The 17,678-nt window shown below is 40.4% G+C and overlaps 1 protein-coding gene across 14 annotated transcripts in view; it reads left to right on the top strand.

The window, feature by feature from the left end:
• The window catches only part of STAC (SH3 and cysteine rich domain), a 165,002-nt gene that overhangs the window by 130,802 nt on the left and 16,522 nt on the right, over positions 1-17,678 (top strand). For 7 of the 14 annotated variants that reach the window (XM_054482944.2, XM_054482945.2, XM_054482949.2 and 4 more), the window contains 2 exons: positions 14,905-14,956; positions 15,058-15,195. In XM_054482944.2, coding sequence (XP_054338919.1) covers positions 14,905-14,956; positions 15,058-15,195 — 190 coding nt within the window. Of the gene's footprint in view, positions 1-14,904; positions 14,957-15,057; positions 15,196-15,946; positions 16,395-17,678 lie in introns of those variants that run through there. The other 7 variants (XM_063662055.1, XM_063662050.1, XM_063662056.1 and 4 more) reach the window with 2 other exon arrangements.

The raw sequence follows: 17,678 nt of genomic DNA, 5'->3' as shown, positions 1-17,678 counted from the left end.
ATCTGAGCCTCTGCTTCCTGACTTGTAAAAGGAGATAATCACTTTGCCTGCCCTAAGTCTGCTCAAAACACACATATTTGCTCAAAACTGTCCAATGTCTTCCCATTGCCCTGGGGTAAAATCTAGAATATTTTTGGGGACTCCAGGACCCACAGTCTCATCCATGGTGACCTCTCTGATCCATCTACACTGGTCTTCTTTTTTTTCACAAAAGGACCACACCACCCACTTGCCAAAGGATTTTTCTTCCTGCAGAGTCTGCTTCTCCCTCCATCCTCCTACCCACAACCATCAAACACACACATTCACACACACACAGGCACACTCTTCCAGTTGACTCTGATTCATCCACTAGATCTCAGGTCAAATTTCATTTCCTTGTTGCAGCCTTTCCTGTTACCCTACTTTGGATTACATTCTTCTGTTATATCCTTTCATGATGCCATAGTTCTCGCAAATAGTTACCTCTACTTGTATTTATATATTTCTGGAATTATTTGGTTAGTCTCTATCTCTCCTGTGAACTCCATGAGAACAAGTCTGTAATTACTAACCCTCATATCCCTAGAGCATGAGCTCATTCTTGAAACATAGTAGATGCATAGTAGATAATAATTATTTGACAAATGAATGAGTATTGTGGAGATTAAATGAACTAATGCTATGCCTGGCATATACACTTAAGTGGGCAAATCAAGTCTATGATAATATAATGGAAACTGTAGGCCGGGCGAGGTGGCTCACGCCTGTAATCCCAGCACTTTGGGAGGCCAAGGCAGGCGTATTGCCTGAGGTCAGGAGTTGGAGACCAGTCTGGCCAACGTGGTGACACCCCATCTCTATTAAAAATACAAAAAAATTAGCCGGGCATGGTGGTGTGTGCCTGTAATCCCAGCTACTCGGGAGGCTGAGGCAGGGGAATTGCTTGAACCAGGGAGGTGGAGGTTGCAGTGAGCCAAGATCACGCCATTGCCCTCCAGCCTGGGTGACAGAGCAAGACTCTGTCTCCAAAAAAAAAAAATAAATAATAATAATAATAATATAACGGAAACTACAAATGAGGAAGCAAACCAAGCTGAGAGTGGTTAGTCAGGGGGCCTGTTTCCTGGAACAGATGGGCCTGAGCCTAGGATAAATGTTATTCATCAAGAAGAAATTGTAAAGGGGGAGGCTAAAAGTAGCCTGTGGTTCCATTCACAAATAACTACGGTTTTAAGACAACTTGGAAGAAGCCCTGCTAAGCCTTTACTGAAGTACTCACAGCTGACAGGAAGGGGAGGCCTCAGAGAGTATAAACCATAAACTGTTTGAGACGGGTCTCAATCAATTTAGAGGTTTATTTTGCCAGGGTTGAGAATGTGCCTGGGAAAAAGAGATGCAAGCTACAGTAGGATAAGTGGTCTGTGCTTTTTCCAAAAAGGGTTTTGAAGACTTCAGTGTTTGAAGGGGAAAGGGCATCAGGAAGGTAAGGAGGAAAGAAAAAAAGCGGGGAGGGTAGGTAGTGAGATACGTGATCCCATTCTTGTGAGGCTTTGATTAATGCTAACTGAATCCACATGTTATAAGTGAAAGGTGGTAGAGGAACAGTCAATTATGCATTTGTCTGGTGTTCAGCAGTAAATCTGCATTTTACATAAGATATGAATAAACACAGAGTAGAGGAAGTAGTCAGATTTGTCTCAGGTAGGTGGACGGATGCTTTCTTGTCTTGTCTTTGTCCTGTACCTGTGAAGAAAAGCTGTTAACTTATATTGTCAGGGTGAGATTCAACAGAACTCCGTTTTAGGGTAAAGAGTTTGGGGCCCACAAGGAATTCCCTTGTGAGCAATTTGAGGGAGCCCACCTGGGGAGATATGTGGCCTTCTATCTTTGCAACTATCCATTTAGGAACAAAAAGGAAGGCAGTTGTTGCGTGACTCAGATCCCAAGCTTAACAGTTTTTCATTTTTCTCCTTTTTTTTTTTTTTGAGACAGAGTTTCACTCATGTTGCCCTGGCCAGAGTGCAGTGGCGCGATCTTGGCTCACTGCAACCTCCGCCTCCCAGGTTCAAGTGATTCTCCTGCCTCAGCCTCCCAAGTAGCTGGGATTACAGGCACCGGCCACCACCCCCCACTAATTTTTGCATTTTTAGTAGAAACGGAGTTTCATCATGTTGGCCAGGCTGGTCTCAAACGCCTGACCTCGTGATCCACCTGTCTCGGCCTCCTAAAGTGCTGGTATTATAGGTGTGAGCCACCGCGCCCGGCCCTCATTTTTTCCCTTTGACATAGTGAGCTTACGGTCCTGAGATTTTATTTTCCTTTCACAAGAGGAAGAGCTGGTTGCTGCCCTCTTGTTCTTAGGTGAGTGAATACTTTTCTTAGAAGTGCCATGGACCCATCATTAGTCTCCAAATCCCATATAAAGGCAGAGAGTTTATACAGTCTCCTTTGCTACAGTTCCAGTGCAAAATAAACTTCCTTTATTTTTTTCCACACTGCCATGAAAAAGTAGAAATAAACTTCCTTTATAAATTAATTTGCTATTTCCCACCTAAACCTCTGGAGGTAATGCAGACCATGATAATTCTCTATTTTTCCACCATCAAGGGCAGAGAGCAGGACAGCAAGCTGGCAAAACAGAAAAGAGAAATTTCTGGCAGTCAGATAAGCCTGAGTCTAGTTTCCAACTCTGACACTATCTGTGTCAATTTTAGCAAACTGTTTAATCTTTTAGAGCCTCAGTTTTCTCCTTCCTAGGAAGACTGGGTATTAAACAAGATAATATAAATAAAATGTGGAATTTCATGCCCAGTACAAAGTGAGGTCACAGTAGATTTTAGATACCTTCTCTTCATAATTACATCTTTTCACAATGTATTTTCTCTCCTAGTCTTCTGAGCAACCTCATTAACACCACCCTAAGGATACAGAGTAGAGAAAACACAGTTAAAGACTCTCCCTTTGAGCAGGCCCAATGAGACCTTGTCCAACTGGTCCAGCAAAAAGGGGCTGTGATATCCAATATTTATCTTGGGGACAGGTTTTGCAGTTGTTGATATGATGAGCTACAATATGAAATTTTATCACTGATACCCAAGCTGTGATGCCATCATGCATGGGGTCTCGAACATTGCTGAAAATTTGAGGCCTGATAACGTTAAAGGGCTACCCAGGTTCTTCTATCAGGGTATAGCAGGGTGGTATAGTGGATAATCTCCTGAAATTAAGAGTCTTGGACAGGTTCCACCAATTACCCTTATTGTCAACTTTTTTGAAGAGCCCTGAAAACTACACTTTATGGACTGCCAGTTTAATTCATGAACAAAGCTCTTAAATGCTGCTAAAAATACATGGCCAAGTGCAGTGGCTTATGCCTGTAATCCCAGCACTGTGGGAGGCCAACGCAGGTGGATTGCTTGAGCCCAGGAGTTCAAAACCAGCCTGGGCAACACAGAAAGACACCATCTCCACAAAAATAGAAATAAAAAATTAGCCAAGCATGGTGGTGCATACCTGTAGCCCTAGCTCTTCAGGAAGCTGAAGCAGAAGGATCACTTGAGCCCGGGAGGTTGAGGCTGTAGTGAGCCATGAACACACCACTACACTCCAGCCTGAATGACAGAGCTAGACCCTATCTATCTATCTAAATTAATTAATTAATGAAAATAGAATATAAACTGGAGAACCCTATTATAATCAGCACTGTTGTCATTATTATCATATACTGCTCTGTGAATTAACACAGACCATGTGTCACATCATCCTTCTGGCCAAGTGGGTATGTACGTGTGTGTGATACACTTATACATGTAAATAACCTCCCACACACACTCACAGTCACACACACACACATACATGCACATACACACACACTTATACACATTCAAGTACACATTCATTCACACACACGCAAGCACACACACATTGTTAGCCAAAGCTTGATAACCCACACTTAGTTTTGATGAAATTAAATCCTGCCTTCAACACTTACAACATAACCAGTCACATTATCCTCACTGCTTTTGGGCTCAGCAGTCTGCAAAACAGAGTCTTGGAGTCATCACTTATTATTCACACCAAGGCACCTTTTTTAAGCTGATAAAAACTTTTCAATCAACAATGACTTTCATGACTTTGCTGAGTTGATATTTTATGTAAATAATCAGCAGATATAAATGACTTCAAGTAAACATAAACTCCTAAAACATCTTAGGGACACTGAAACAAAGGATTAAGAGTAAATAAAAGATTTAAAGGTTTAAATGCAATTTTAGCAATCATACAATGCCTGTTCCAAAGAATTCATTTTGACTTCCCACATCTAAGTCATTTTCATTTTTATTAGCTCTCCTCAAACAGATTTATATGATAATGGCCATTTTTCATAAGGGTAGAAAAAAGAAGGAAAAAAAATGGCTATAAGCCAAGAGAGGAAAAGAGGGAACTGCTCTTTCAGTATTATTAAATCCTAAACGAAATACAAATTAATTACTACTTCAATGTATGTCAGAACACCTAAATTTGGGGGGGCTTCAAAGAAAATCCTATCTTCTTTTGTAACTCCAAGTGCAAATTTAGATTCATGAATGGCCACTCCTGGAAGCAGCAAGTCTCAGATTCTCCCTGGGCAAGTCTGAATGAAAGCAAGCAATCATTTCTCTCATTAGTTAGTATTTGCCAGAATTTCTGGAGATGGGATGGCCTGAATTCATCTCTTTGGGGTATTTTCAAAGCACTACTTTAAAAAGAGTTAAAAGTGATGTGAACTCTTGTATGCTATTTCCAGGATTTACTTCATCTATTCACCTCTCATCACATGATAGCCAAGCATCTGCTCTTTTCTGGGAGAACCATTCACAGGCCCTGTTCTCAAAGAGTTCAGGCAGTCATGGGCCAGGGGACCAGCAGAAGAGTAGACCAGAAGTTACAATCCAGTGTGCAGGGCTGTGGGTGTGAGGTAGTCCAGGTAACTTACAGCAGCCTCAAAGGGACATGAAAGAAGCTGGGATTCCAGAAGGAAGAGGGGTCATGGGTGGCTGGGAAGCCTGGTTAGTGAGCAGTCACTCTCTCTCCAGTGAGGAAAGCATAAGGGAATAATGGGGTTAAACTTCAGAACCAGATAATTATTTTAAGAGGTGCCAAATCAGGGGCAAAGGCAAGCCCCATTACAAAAAGAGGTGGTGAAAATTCATGCAGAGGCAGGAGCATATTTAGATAACTACATTAATTCCAGTCTTGATTCTGAAAGACTGCCTTAAAACTTGGTAATGCTTAGTGAATGGACGCTTGGCTGTTTAGTTCATATTCCAGTGAGACAATGTATGGTTCTTTTTTCTCTTTCTGGAGGTGAGGTAGGAGAACCAAGCCCAATAATTCACAGGTAGAAAATGGAAGCTTAGGACTAGAACCCTTGGAGGTGACTCCCAGTCCACTGATCTTTCTCCTCCACCACACTTTCAATCCTAGGTTCATTTGTTCTAAGTTTTCTCTCTGATAAAGCTGACAATTCTATTTTAATCAGAAAGAGTAGGTAGCACTTTACTTTATCCCTTTTTGGCCGCTCACATCACTTCTTTCAAGTGCATTAGGTTTGTTAAGTATGGTTGCTAAGACCAGGAAGTTTGTGATCTATAGAGCGTGTTACTGAGAAGTCACTCCTGTTAAAGGATAATTTTTTAAATTTAAGATAAAAACATGACTCTCATGCAATATAAACTGAACACATGTCAGAATTTTTACATGGCTCATTAATTAATGAGAAAACCAGTAAGATGCTCCACCTTGTTCAAAGGAGAACTCAATACATCACATATACATAGGCAATGAGGAATGCTGCCAGGAATTTATAAATAGATGCAAAACCAGTCAGTAGTCACAGGATAAAGGGTAATCACTGACTATATTCCACCAGGCAAAATTCACTTGCATTTCTTTGGACAAAAATCATTTGCTTTAATACCAGTTTTCTGCGACTTGCTTGAGATGTAAAATAACTCAAAGGCATTGACAAAGGGGAGGTAATCTCAAAGGATATGCCAGACAGGACATCCAGATCAGTCATGTTTTTTGCCCATTTCAAAGTCTTTCATAATTTTTCCTAGCATCCTCCTGAGTTCTTTTAATAAATCTCAGAGGTTACCTAAGCAAGTAGTATTTCACAGAGGAGAAAACTTGAGTTAGAATGGTTAAGTCACTTGTTACAAGCCATAAGAATCTCCTAAAAAATATTATTAAAATAGAGATTCCTGGGCTTCACCTAGACCTAGAGAGTCAAATCCTACTTGGAAATCTGTATGGTTAAATGTCCTCCTGAATTCTGATTATCTGCACTATCTGAGAACTGTGACTTATCCAAAGATAGGCAGTGGGCCAGTGAGTGGCAGACTCAAAAACCAGAACAGAGGTTTCCCAATTCTGTCAATGCTCTGTGCACAGGTCTGCATTGGCTTTCTGACCTGTGACTTGTGTACATTCTAATGTCCTTCACCCTGCAAGGTTTCAAAGCAGAGTAAGACAGAGTAAGACTCCCTTGGTGTCTCGTTTCTATTCTCTAAGTACATTACTGCTTGGCAAATGCATCAACTTAATTAAAACTAAATGTAATTCTAATGCACCAATTTGATTTAAAAATAATCTTCACAGTCACCAGGACATCAAAATGCAATTAAGGCTATTTGAGGAAAGTCTCTGATGCATATTATGCTCTGATGCTGCACTATGTCAAGAAACCCAGATCTTCCCAAATGTCACTAATGTGTTTAGCAGCCTCCCTCTCACTCAAATGCCTCTCTCAATTAGGTTCTGGAGAGCGTGATCCATGACAGTTCAAGAACATTTACCAAATTCCTTCCAAATTGCCCTTCAGTTGAATGCTTTTCTCTGAGCTGGTCTATGGACTTGGGAAAGTGCAGGCAGTCTTGTGGATATCAGGCTTAAGACAAAATCAAAATGCAAATTCAGGAGTTCCTTATTACATACCCATGTGCCAAGACTGTAAAAGATTCTGGACCAAGATAATGTAAATTGGGAAATAAGTCTGGTGAAAAATTAAGTCATAGATCTAAGATTAATGGAGCCATTTGGCTGTCTCCTTTTTCTGCCCCCTTCAGCTTGGTTTTTCAAGGGTATCTATTTTTGCTGAGTGACTGGTTGCTACAAACTTGATTTAAGGTTCATTTTGCCTAATGAATGAGAAAGGGCAGGAAATATTAAAGACGCTCAAAATAACTATATAGTAAAGTGGGCAGTTCTGATGAGTTTTGACACAGCATGGGTGGTGCAAGAGGCAGCTTGATTTAGTGGAGTTAGTCATAGATTCAAACCTTGCCTGTAAATGGTGAAATCTCTCTTAGCCTGCCTACTTGTATGAAAATGCAACTGTTCATGACAACATTTAGTGAACATTGCCATCGCCCTCTAGGCTCAACCCTGCCAACATCTCCATTACAATCAGCCACCTGGGTAATAGAATACTAGGTCCAGCCCTTGGGCCCTGATACACCTTTGTGGTCACTGTGTGGAGTGGACAAGGAAGGGGAAGAGGGATAGTATGAAGAGAGGGAGAAGGTTTTCCATAGCTCCGAATCACACCAAATGTTAGCGTCTGAAGCCACTGAAGTCAAGGCTATTTCATTAACCAACCATCCCTCCCAAAAATCTAATGAGACATAAACATAAAAGGCAATGATTAGAATAAATCTTCTAATTTACAAGTGAAAAAATGTAGGTTTACAAGAAAATTGCAATTTTAAGCCCTACTGAATATCAATCACAGTGATAAAGACCTAACTTTGAGGCCAGGCATGGTGAGTCCTGTCTGTAAGCCCAACATTTTGGGATGCTGAGGCAGGAGAAGCATTTGAGGCCAAGAGTTAGAAACCAGCCTGGGCAACATCATGAGATCCTATAAAAAATTTTAAAAGTTAGCTGGGAGTGGTGTCATATACCTGTAGTCCCAGAAACTTGGGAGGCTGAGGCAGGAGGATTGCTCAAGCCCAGGAGGTAGAGGCTGCAGTGACCCATGATTGCACCATTGCACTCCAACCTGGACAACAGAGTGTGACTGTCTTTAAAAAAAAAGAAGAAAAAGATTTAACTTTGTAAAGTAAATATAGCTCACAATAATTTATCATGCATAATATATAAGTATATAAATATAATTGAGATAGCCAATCCTCAAAGAGACATGTATTTGGGATTTTTGTTTGGGATCAATTCTATATTTGTTTGTCATCTCCCTACCATCCTAGCATTTGCTTCTCCCTCAAGGATGACCCTTACTTTAAACAGTTTACTGTCTTTATCCTTTGAAATTAATGACATCTTGAGGGCAGTAACTATGTCTTAAAATAATAGCCACCATCTAATGGGGGCTTATCTAAATATGCATTACAAATATTTTGTCATTTAGTCCTCAAAAAATATTGATGGGGTAAGTGCTATTATCCTAAACTTACAGATAAGAAAACCCAGGCTTAGATAATTTTTTTCATTTTTGTATCCCCCAATGCACACCCAATACCTGAAATTTTATAAACATTTAGAAAATACTTGAATGTCATATAGTTTTCCTAGGATAAATGGGCAGAAATGGAAGAGATTCCTTTTCTTTGAATTTTAAAACATTCAGAAAGCAAAGGCCCTAGGGCATTCTGCTTTTACCATGTGCTCCCCAAAGTAGGGCCAATCTAAGGTCTCAGGTTGTCTCAGATAGTAGAGAAAGTGTTTCTCTCAGAAGCAGTGTCCTCGTCTGGAGGGTGTCATGTCTCCTCTCCTAGGAATTTGTGCTCTACTTGGGGATTGGAGAGAGGCTGGGCTGGGCGGGGGATGCCTCAGGACAACTCATACTCCTTCCTCTAAGAGCCCACCCTGGAAGATCAAACCATCTTTCTAACATCTTGCAGAATAGTTCCATGTAGCTGGCCAAGCTCAGCTCGTATCATTCACACCCTCTGTGTACACTGAGTCCCTGCAGACAGTTTACCTGGTGGTGGAAGAGATGGTTCCAATGCCCATATGAAAAACTGAGAAATAAGAGAGACAGGACTGCTGAGAATGAACCCAGAAAGCAACCACTGGTTCTCAAGCACATGTGTGCAAGTACACACACACTCAAAATTAAACCCTGTCCTCCTCACTGGTAAGCCATAATTCTGTAGTTGCTTTTGTTATTTTACTCTAATTCTTGTGAGCCCACAGCCCTTTCACCATTTCAAGAGTTCCTATAAATCATTATATAACTAACTTGCAAACCTTCCTCTGGGCTTATGGCAAATTTTACTGAGCAAACAAAAGCAAAAGGCCAGCTGTGGTGCTCTGACCTCTTTTCACTAAAGGAAACTGATGCTTCAATTGTTTATGAATTGCATTATACTTTATATCATGGTATACAATTGTGGATTACAATGTAAGCAAAACCTTTACCTAAATGTACAATGCTCTGATTGAACTAAGCAAAGGAAATGTTTTTTAAGTAACTGGGGGCCCATCAAGTTGGTCCCAAGAATTTGGAAATAGAGTTAAATTGTAAAATCTAGACATAATATATCAAGAACATAAAGTCTCCTAAAAGCAAGAGAATAACTATTAAGCCAGAGAAGTACTTTTCTCAAATGTGCCTGTAGTGTGAAAACCTGAATGAAGAATTATTCCATGGAAAGGGTCTGACAGCCACAGAAGCATGAAACAACTGAGGGCAGAGTCATGGATTAGCCAAGTCTAACCTGGGGAAAGGAGAATTTTAAGCATTAGGCCACCATTCCTCTGGGACCAATGTCAAGGCTCTCCCTAAATTGAGTCAGTTGGCAGACTGTTTTCATTTGTTTCTTTGATGACATCACACAACACACCAACACCATGGCAAGAGAAGAGAACTAAATTAAGAAAGGGTACAGAAGAAAACTCACAGTTGAGAGTGAAGGACTGCCACTAAGGGCAACACCGAAGGTTGCTGTGGGAGTCAGGGTAACAGGAAGCTGGAGCTACAGTAAGCAGATTATGTATGGCAGGCTGTGGGGTAGGCTAGGTTTCCAGGGGCTCCCTGTAGATTGATTAATTTGAATAATTTTCACAGGTTCCAAGGCACAGGGGATGTCCCACATTATCTAGTACCTGGCTCTAGAGTGGGACATTAGGGGTGGTACAGAGTGGCCCAGAGTACAAGAGCCCTCATCAACAAGTTGTTGGGGTGGGGACTTAATCACCTGCTTAAGAAGGGGAACTGACCAGCCTCCAGCTAGAGCCTCAAAACTGGGTCAAGACTAATTTTTAACAAATAATAATAAGCGGGCCAGGCACGGTGGCTCACGCCTGTAATCCCAGCACTTTGGGAGGCTGAGGCAGGCAGATCATGAGGTCAGGAGTTCGAGACCAGCCTGGCCAACGTGGTGAAATCCTGTCTCTACTAAAAATACAAAAATCAGCCAGGCATGGTAGCGGGCGCCTTTAATCCCAGCTACTTAGGAGGCTGAGGCAGGAGAATCGCTTGAACCTGGGAGGCAGAGGTTGCAGTGAGCCGAGATAGCACCACTGCACTCCAGCCTGGGCGACAGAGTGAAACTCCATCTCAAAAAATAAATAAATAAATAAAATATATGTATATAAAAATAATAAGTTATGTTACACAGAGTGGTTTTACCTTGCATGCCTACTCAGATCCACCACCTAGAGCCCAGTGTTGAAAACGATTCTAAATCAGAAGGCAGACTCTGTGGGAAAGAGTGCTGAGATTGTTGGGTGATGCCTGGAAGGGTATGGGGGCCGTAAAAAATCCCACAAGCCACAGATTTGCTGGCCTAGATGTTAGAGAGTTACTACCACTACCTTGGATTCAAGGGCTACCCTCGAGCAAGATCCTCTCTATAGTGAAAAAGAGGCATTGGCTATCTCTGCCAGGTACTTAGAGTATTTGACTAATCTCAAGAGGAGTCTACTGGTCCTTTTTGGCTACATCTTCTAATTTCCCTGATAGTCCTTAAGCCAATTTACAATTATATACTTAATAATTATATATGATATGTTTATTATTAGTATCTATTTATTAAATGTTTTATCTATTTACTTGTTTATTATCTATCTTTCTCACTAGACTATTAGCTCTAGTGAGGATTTTATTCACCAGAGTAAACCCAGTGCCTAGTAAGATGACACTCTTTCAGAGCCCACATTCTATAAATATTTGTTGAATGAGTGGGTAAACAAAAACCAAGGAAATAATAAATGGATAAATAAATCACTTACCAAGCAATTTTCTGATCCTGGTGGAGCTCTTTTTTAGGAAAGGACAGAACCCTTATCACACTTCCAGAAGTATGTCTGGTATTTCTCATAAGATTATAGCCTGTTATCCCAGTGAGTGCCTTATTCTAATGTGTAATTCAGTTAACGAGGGTCAAGTGCTGGGGACTGTCCACCTCTAGGCACAGCCAAGAGTGAGTCTCTCAGTAGACTACAGTAAACTATCGCAAGGACAAAAAAACAAACACCGCATGTTCCTACTCATAGATGGGAATTGAACAATGAGAACACATGGACACAGGAAGGGGAACATCACACTCTGGGGACTGTTGTGGGGTAGGGGGAGGGGGGAGGGATAGCATTAGGAGATATACCTAATGCTAAATGACGAGTTAATGGGTGCAGCACACCGGCATGGCACATGTATACATATGTAGCTAACCTGCACATTGTGCACATGTAGCCTAAAACTTAAAGTATAATAAAAAAAAAAAATAGAGGTTGGATGCAGGCAGCACCCTCTTTCACCCTTAGGGAAAGGTACCTCCCACAGTCTGCCTCTTTCACTCTTAGGGAAAGGTACCTCCCCCAGCTTTATTCCCTATTTACAGTTTCTACCAGAGCGGCAGCAAAGTCATTGTGTTTGATACTAACTCATGATTTCTTAGGTTACTGGTTTAAATAAAATCTGCTGGGGCTTAGAAGATTTTTCTACATTGACTTTCATCCTTGCTGCTTAATTAAATCCCTAACCTGGGAAAGAGTGATTTTCAGCCACCTCGCTTTCTGTGGCATCAGCATGAAACTGTGACTGTTGAAATACCAAAATGCCAGTTGTGCTTAATGCTCCAAGTGTGACAAGCCTGTTATATTTGGAATCCCTGATGAAGATAGATATTAACTGAGAATTGAAAATGACAGCAAAGGAGATTGGATCAGAATAGCAAAATGAATACGCAAATCTACTTTTGCTCCAATTCCTAAATGTGTCAGAAAATACTTTTTTTTTTTTAACACATCTATAGCAGTACTAGAAAACAAGAACACATGCTAAGAGAGAACCAGAAATCTTGGGAATTTCCTCGCAGACTACAGCAAATGCAGTTGAATTGTGAACAATGAAGATGGCCAGAGACCAAAGAATACTCAGGACAAAACAGCTATAGAAGGAGGAGCACATTTAAAGAGACACGGAATGCACAGGACTTCACTGAAAAGCATGAGAGTCTGCAGTGGATTGATTGCATTAATGGCCCTAATTATTCACCCCTCCCTATATTCATGCCCCTGTCATGGGACTTTGCAGTTCCTCTCAAAACAGAGGTGGAGCCTGTTACCCTATCCCTTGAGTCTGAACTGGCCTTGAGACTTAATTTGGCCAATGAAATGAAGCAAAGTGACAATGTGTCAGTTCTGGATCTAAGCCTTAGAGGCATCATGTGCTTTGCATGTTTCCATGCACTGCTCCTGAACTTTGATCATTGCTATGAAACTGACCTTCCAAGGAATGAGAAATGTGGAATAGGGCAAAGTCACCCCAGTCACCTCAGCAAAAGCCAGCCAACACCCAGGCCTGTGAGTGAGCCATTGGGGTTTTGTGTCTGTTTATCACACGGCATTACTGTGACAATACATAACTGATACAGTCTCAACTGTATTCATAGCACCACATTACTACTTATAATGAACAATTGGCAGGAATGATGTTGAACTCCAGAATTAAGCCAACACCTGTACTCTAAAGAAAAAGAACCCATGCCTAAGGAGGGCTCTTATGTGAGCATAGAAGCCTGGGAAATAAGAACTGTGTTGAGATAACTCTGGACCTTCAGACCTTCTAGAGGGCATGGAAAAAAAGGAAAAGGCAGTTCTACTTAGGAGAAAAATAAACTGACCTTTTCTCTCACCAGTGGTAAGAAAATCCTCCTTGCTACAGCTATTAGGATAGGAGGAGGAGGTGGCACCATACTGCTTTTCTGCTATACGTTCAAATATCCAAAAGGGAGGAGATGCACCAATTGACACACGCAGCTCCCTTAAACAGAGCCTGTAAATAGCCCTTGCACTTGAAAGGGAGACCCATGGCAGACCACAGGTATAGAATAGTGGAGAAGCCTGTCCACATCCACCTACCTCCATTTTCCATTTTCAGTCTTTCATAAAAAGAGATAACCAAGAAACATTAGATTTTAGAAAAAATACTTGACATGAAAAAGAAGTAATAAGATAAAGGATAGGCCAACTAATTTCAGAGGAAACAAATATTCAGTAAAAGAAAGAAATATTGTTTTGAAAATATAATAATCTCTATACAATCCATTATAACATTGCATCCATGATGGAAAGCCACTTTCAGAACTCTTTCAGAAGAGAATAAGGAAATAATGAGAAAGAAAGAAAACTTTCAGAAATAATAAAGAACCCTTAGAAACTATTTTTTTCTAAAAATGTTTTCTGAAAACTTTTTCTAAAACAATTCTCAGTATTATGATAAATAATACAAGAGACAAGCCCAAATACAAAATAAATGATCAGGAAAATAAAATTGAGAAAAAAATTTAAGAACATAGAGGAAAATAAGACTGTAAGTGTGTAAGAAAGACAAAAAATGTGAGAATGGATTCAGAAGGTCCAGCATGTGTTGACTAGAAGTTCCAGAAGGAAAGAAGATGGGAGAAAAACATGAAATAGTAGAGAAAATTTTCCCAGTGTGAAAAATAACAGTCTTCCAATTGTCACAGCTGTGTTGAATAGAAAGAATTAAACAACAAAAACACATTAGTCTTCAGCCAAACCCAAGTAATTCTTGATAAATGATGTAGACACACACACACACATACACACATGCACACATACACAAATCTAGTACAAAACTCCAATTACACCAGCATAAAAGATGGCAGACAGGAAAAATGGAGCTAAGCAAAAGTGTGCTAGGTTTTCAGAAGGTATTGGGAAGGTGTAGATAATGATAAAGATAATGACCAATTCTAGATGTCAATACTAAACAAAAAATACATGTACATATCTATGTATAAATGTAAGTGTGTGGGAAGGAGTCTAGAAGGACACATGGGATGGGAGGTAGATCATGGGGCTGAGAAGAAGGGAGATTTATATCTTGAAATTTTGGAGCTTCATGATCATTTATGTATCAAACTACAGGTAACAGTTATTTTTGGCCGGGCTCGATGACTCATGCCTGTAATCCCAACACTTTGGGAAGCCAAGGCGGGCAGATCACGAAGTCAGGAGATTGAGACCATCCTGGCCAACATGGTGGAACCCCATCTCTACTAAAAATACAAAAATTAGCTGGGCATGGTGGCAGGTGCCTGTAATCCCAGCTACTCGGGAGGCTGAGGCAGGAGAATAGCTTGAACCAGCAAGTCAGAGGTTGCAGTGAGCTGAGATCGCGCCACTGCGCTCCAGCCTGGCGACAGAGTGAGACTCTGTTAAAAAAAAAAAAAAAAAGAGTTATTTTTAAAATACAGCATAAAATCATGTTTGCCTTCAATGTGTAATACAGCTATTTTCTTGGTAGGAAGAACTGGTAAAAGTTATATTTACTTTATTTCTATTTCTTTTAAGACTATTTGTGTAAATGAGAAATGATTACTCCTGACTTTAAAGTATCTTATTTTTCTTTTTTTTTCCTTTACCTAACTCATTCATTCTTCATTTTAGGCCAGGAGACATAATTACTCTTTTAGAGGATTCCAATGAAGACTGGTGGAAAGTAAGTGTTCCTCTTTCTTTAAAAAAAAGAGAAAATCATTTGGTAACTATAATTACAATACATGCTACAATTGTGGATGCATGCCTCCTTTTTCCTTTCAGGGGAAAATTCAAGACAGAATTGGCTTCTTTCCAGCCAACTTTGTTCAGAGACTACAACAAAATGAGAAGATTTTTAGATGTGTTAGAACCTTCATTGGGTGTAAAGAACAGGGGCAGATAACACTGAAAGAGAATCAGGTGAGTAAATCACACAAACACATTCCAGATATCAGCCAAATAGGGTGTCATTTTAATAAACTTAATAATATGTATAAATCTGAATGAGTGGAGTCACATTCAAAGTATTCACTTTGAGAAAAGATATACTTACTCCAATGATGTCAGTGTTGTAGGAGCTAAACATGCAAACTAAAATTTTAGGAATCTCACTTGGTGACACCTGTTCATAAACGAAACGTCATAGTGGCGGGTGAGGACATCTCGTCCCCCATGCTCTTCTCAGAGGACCACTGGTCTCTGATGTGGACAGCTTCTCTCATTCGGGCTCTGAGTTAGCGTCCACCAATGGTGTGGTTAATTCTTCAGTGCTCTCTAATGAATACTTTGTTATTAGTTGTTGCTATTAGGAACCTCTTGGGTTTTCTTATCTGGACTCCAAGTCTCTACCTATTCACTGCAGCCCATAACACCTTCATATCACTGCAAAAGACACGGACTAAATTTAGATAACCAGATATTATCTCAGGCTCATAAATGAACGTCTCTGTATGTCTAATCTAGAGGTGCCTGTCACCATCTTGCTCCAGGGCCATGTTGAATGTAGAGTTCTCTTTGATGCTGTCAATTTTCCTGAGAAGTAAAATGTGAACCCCCACATTTGTATGTCTTTAAGCTCCACTATCTCATGGCTGGAATGTTGATAGAGACAAAGAAACAGCATTCTCACACTTTAACTCTCTGGCCTACTCTTTCTGTCTTTGTCTTCCAGCAGAGACAGGCCTTCCTACCCTCCCTTCTTCTCTGACTGCAGCTCCCCTCAGGTCATGTCCTGTGTCCTCACTGCAGAGTAAAATGATATGCTTGGACTTACGACGGGGCTCGGTGGCTCACACCTGTAATCCCAGCACTTTGGGAGGCCAAGGAGGGCGGATCACGAGGTCAAGAGATGGAGACCATCCTGGCCAACATGGTGAAACCCCGTCTCTACTAAAAATACAAAAATTAGCTGGGCATGGTGGCACACATCTGTAATCCCAGCTACTTAGGAGGCTGAGGCAGGAGAATCTCTTGAACCAGGAAGGTGGAGGCTGCAGTGAGCCGAGATCGCGCCACTGCACCCCAGCCTGGTTTGTTCTTGATATATTAGTGGAGGATTTGTGGAATTAAAAATTTATTTCCTCTCCCAATAAAGTCTCACAGAGGCCTTTAATTTTCAACTTTGGAGTCAAAAATCTTTTCTGTTTCTTTCTGCATTCTTGGTATAAGAATTGTATTATTTCCCAAGGTAATGAATGCCTGAAGTTGAAATTGATAAGGCTCGCCCTACAAGGAAGTTCACAATGAAAAAGGCATTAATAATTTTAATACATCTCTGTTCAAGAGAGTTGCCGAAAACATATCTTCAATGCCTTTTTTAGGATTGCCTCAAAGATAGTTTCTAAGTCACACAAGAAAATCAATCATTACCTTAAAATTATAGCTGATTTGTAGTTTTAAAAATTGTTTTGCCCCACTTAATCAACCATTGTATATTCTACATGTAGCTTTAACTGACTTTATCATTTTCAAACTAACAAATATATCCTCAAATAATAATAATTTACCCTTTCTTTTTTTTTTTTTTTTTTTTTTTTTTGAGACAGAGTTTCACTCTTGTTGCCCAGGCTGGAGTGCAATGGCACAATCTCGGCTCACAGCAACCTCCACCTCCCGGGTTCAAGCCATTCTCCTGCCTCAGCCTCCAGAGCAGCTGGGATTACAGGCATGAGCCACCACGCCTGGCTAATTTTTTTATATTTTTAGTACAGACAGGGTTTCTCCATGTTGGTCAGGCTGGCCTCGAACTCTGGACCTCAGGTGATCCACCCGCCTCGGCCTCCCAAAGTGCTGGGATTACAGGCGTGAACCACCGCGCCTGGCCAATTTACCTTTTCTTTATGGCTATTCAAAAGAATCTTTAAAAGGAAAAATCTAAAGAAAAATGATAATATGGAGGACAGCTTTTTAAAAAAAAAAGTAACTCACCCTCCCTTTAAATTCAAGTAAATGAAAATCATTGAAAACAAGAGACCAATAATTCTGAGTATTATTTTCCCTATATATTTTAACAAAGGTGGAGATGGAGTCATTGAAACTGGCACTTTCATAAATGCTGGGAGACATTAGTCCACTCATTTGGATACTGATTTGGTACCATGTATTTAGAGCCATGAAATTGCTCAACTTCATGAATACAGTAATTCCATTTTCTATAATGTATCCAAGAAAATAACCTGAAGTAAACAGGGGGAGACTTTATGCAAAAAGACAGTCATCAGAGTGATATTCATGATGGTGAGAATTAGGAACAATTGCACAAACAACGGAAGTGATTAACTCAATGACAATATTCTCTTTAATGGACGTTAGGAACCTAAGCAATTTTGATGGTGTTATGATAATATTATGGAATTGGAATAGTGGAATCTGAACCCAGATCCCAGTCACTGTTCTCCCAAGAT

Source organism: Pongo pygmaeus, chromosome 2 (assembly GCF_028885625.2).
Source record: "Pongo pygmaeus isolate AG05252 chromosome 2, NHGRI_mPonPyg2-v2.0_pri, whole genome shotgun sequence".
NCBI classification, from domain to species: Eukaryota; Metazoa; Chordata; class Mammalia; order Primates; family Hominidae; genus Pongo; species Pongo pygmaeus.
The sequence above is the reverse complement of the archived record's forward strand: the minus strand, read 5'-3'. Positions and strand labels throughout refer to the sequence as shown.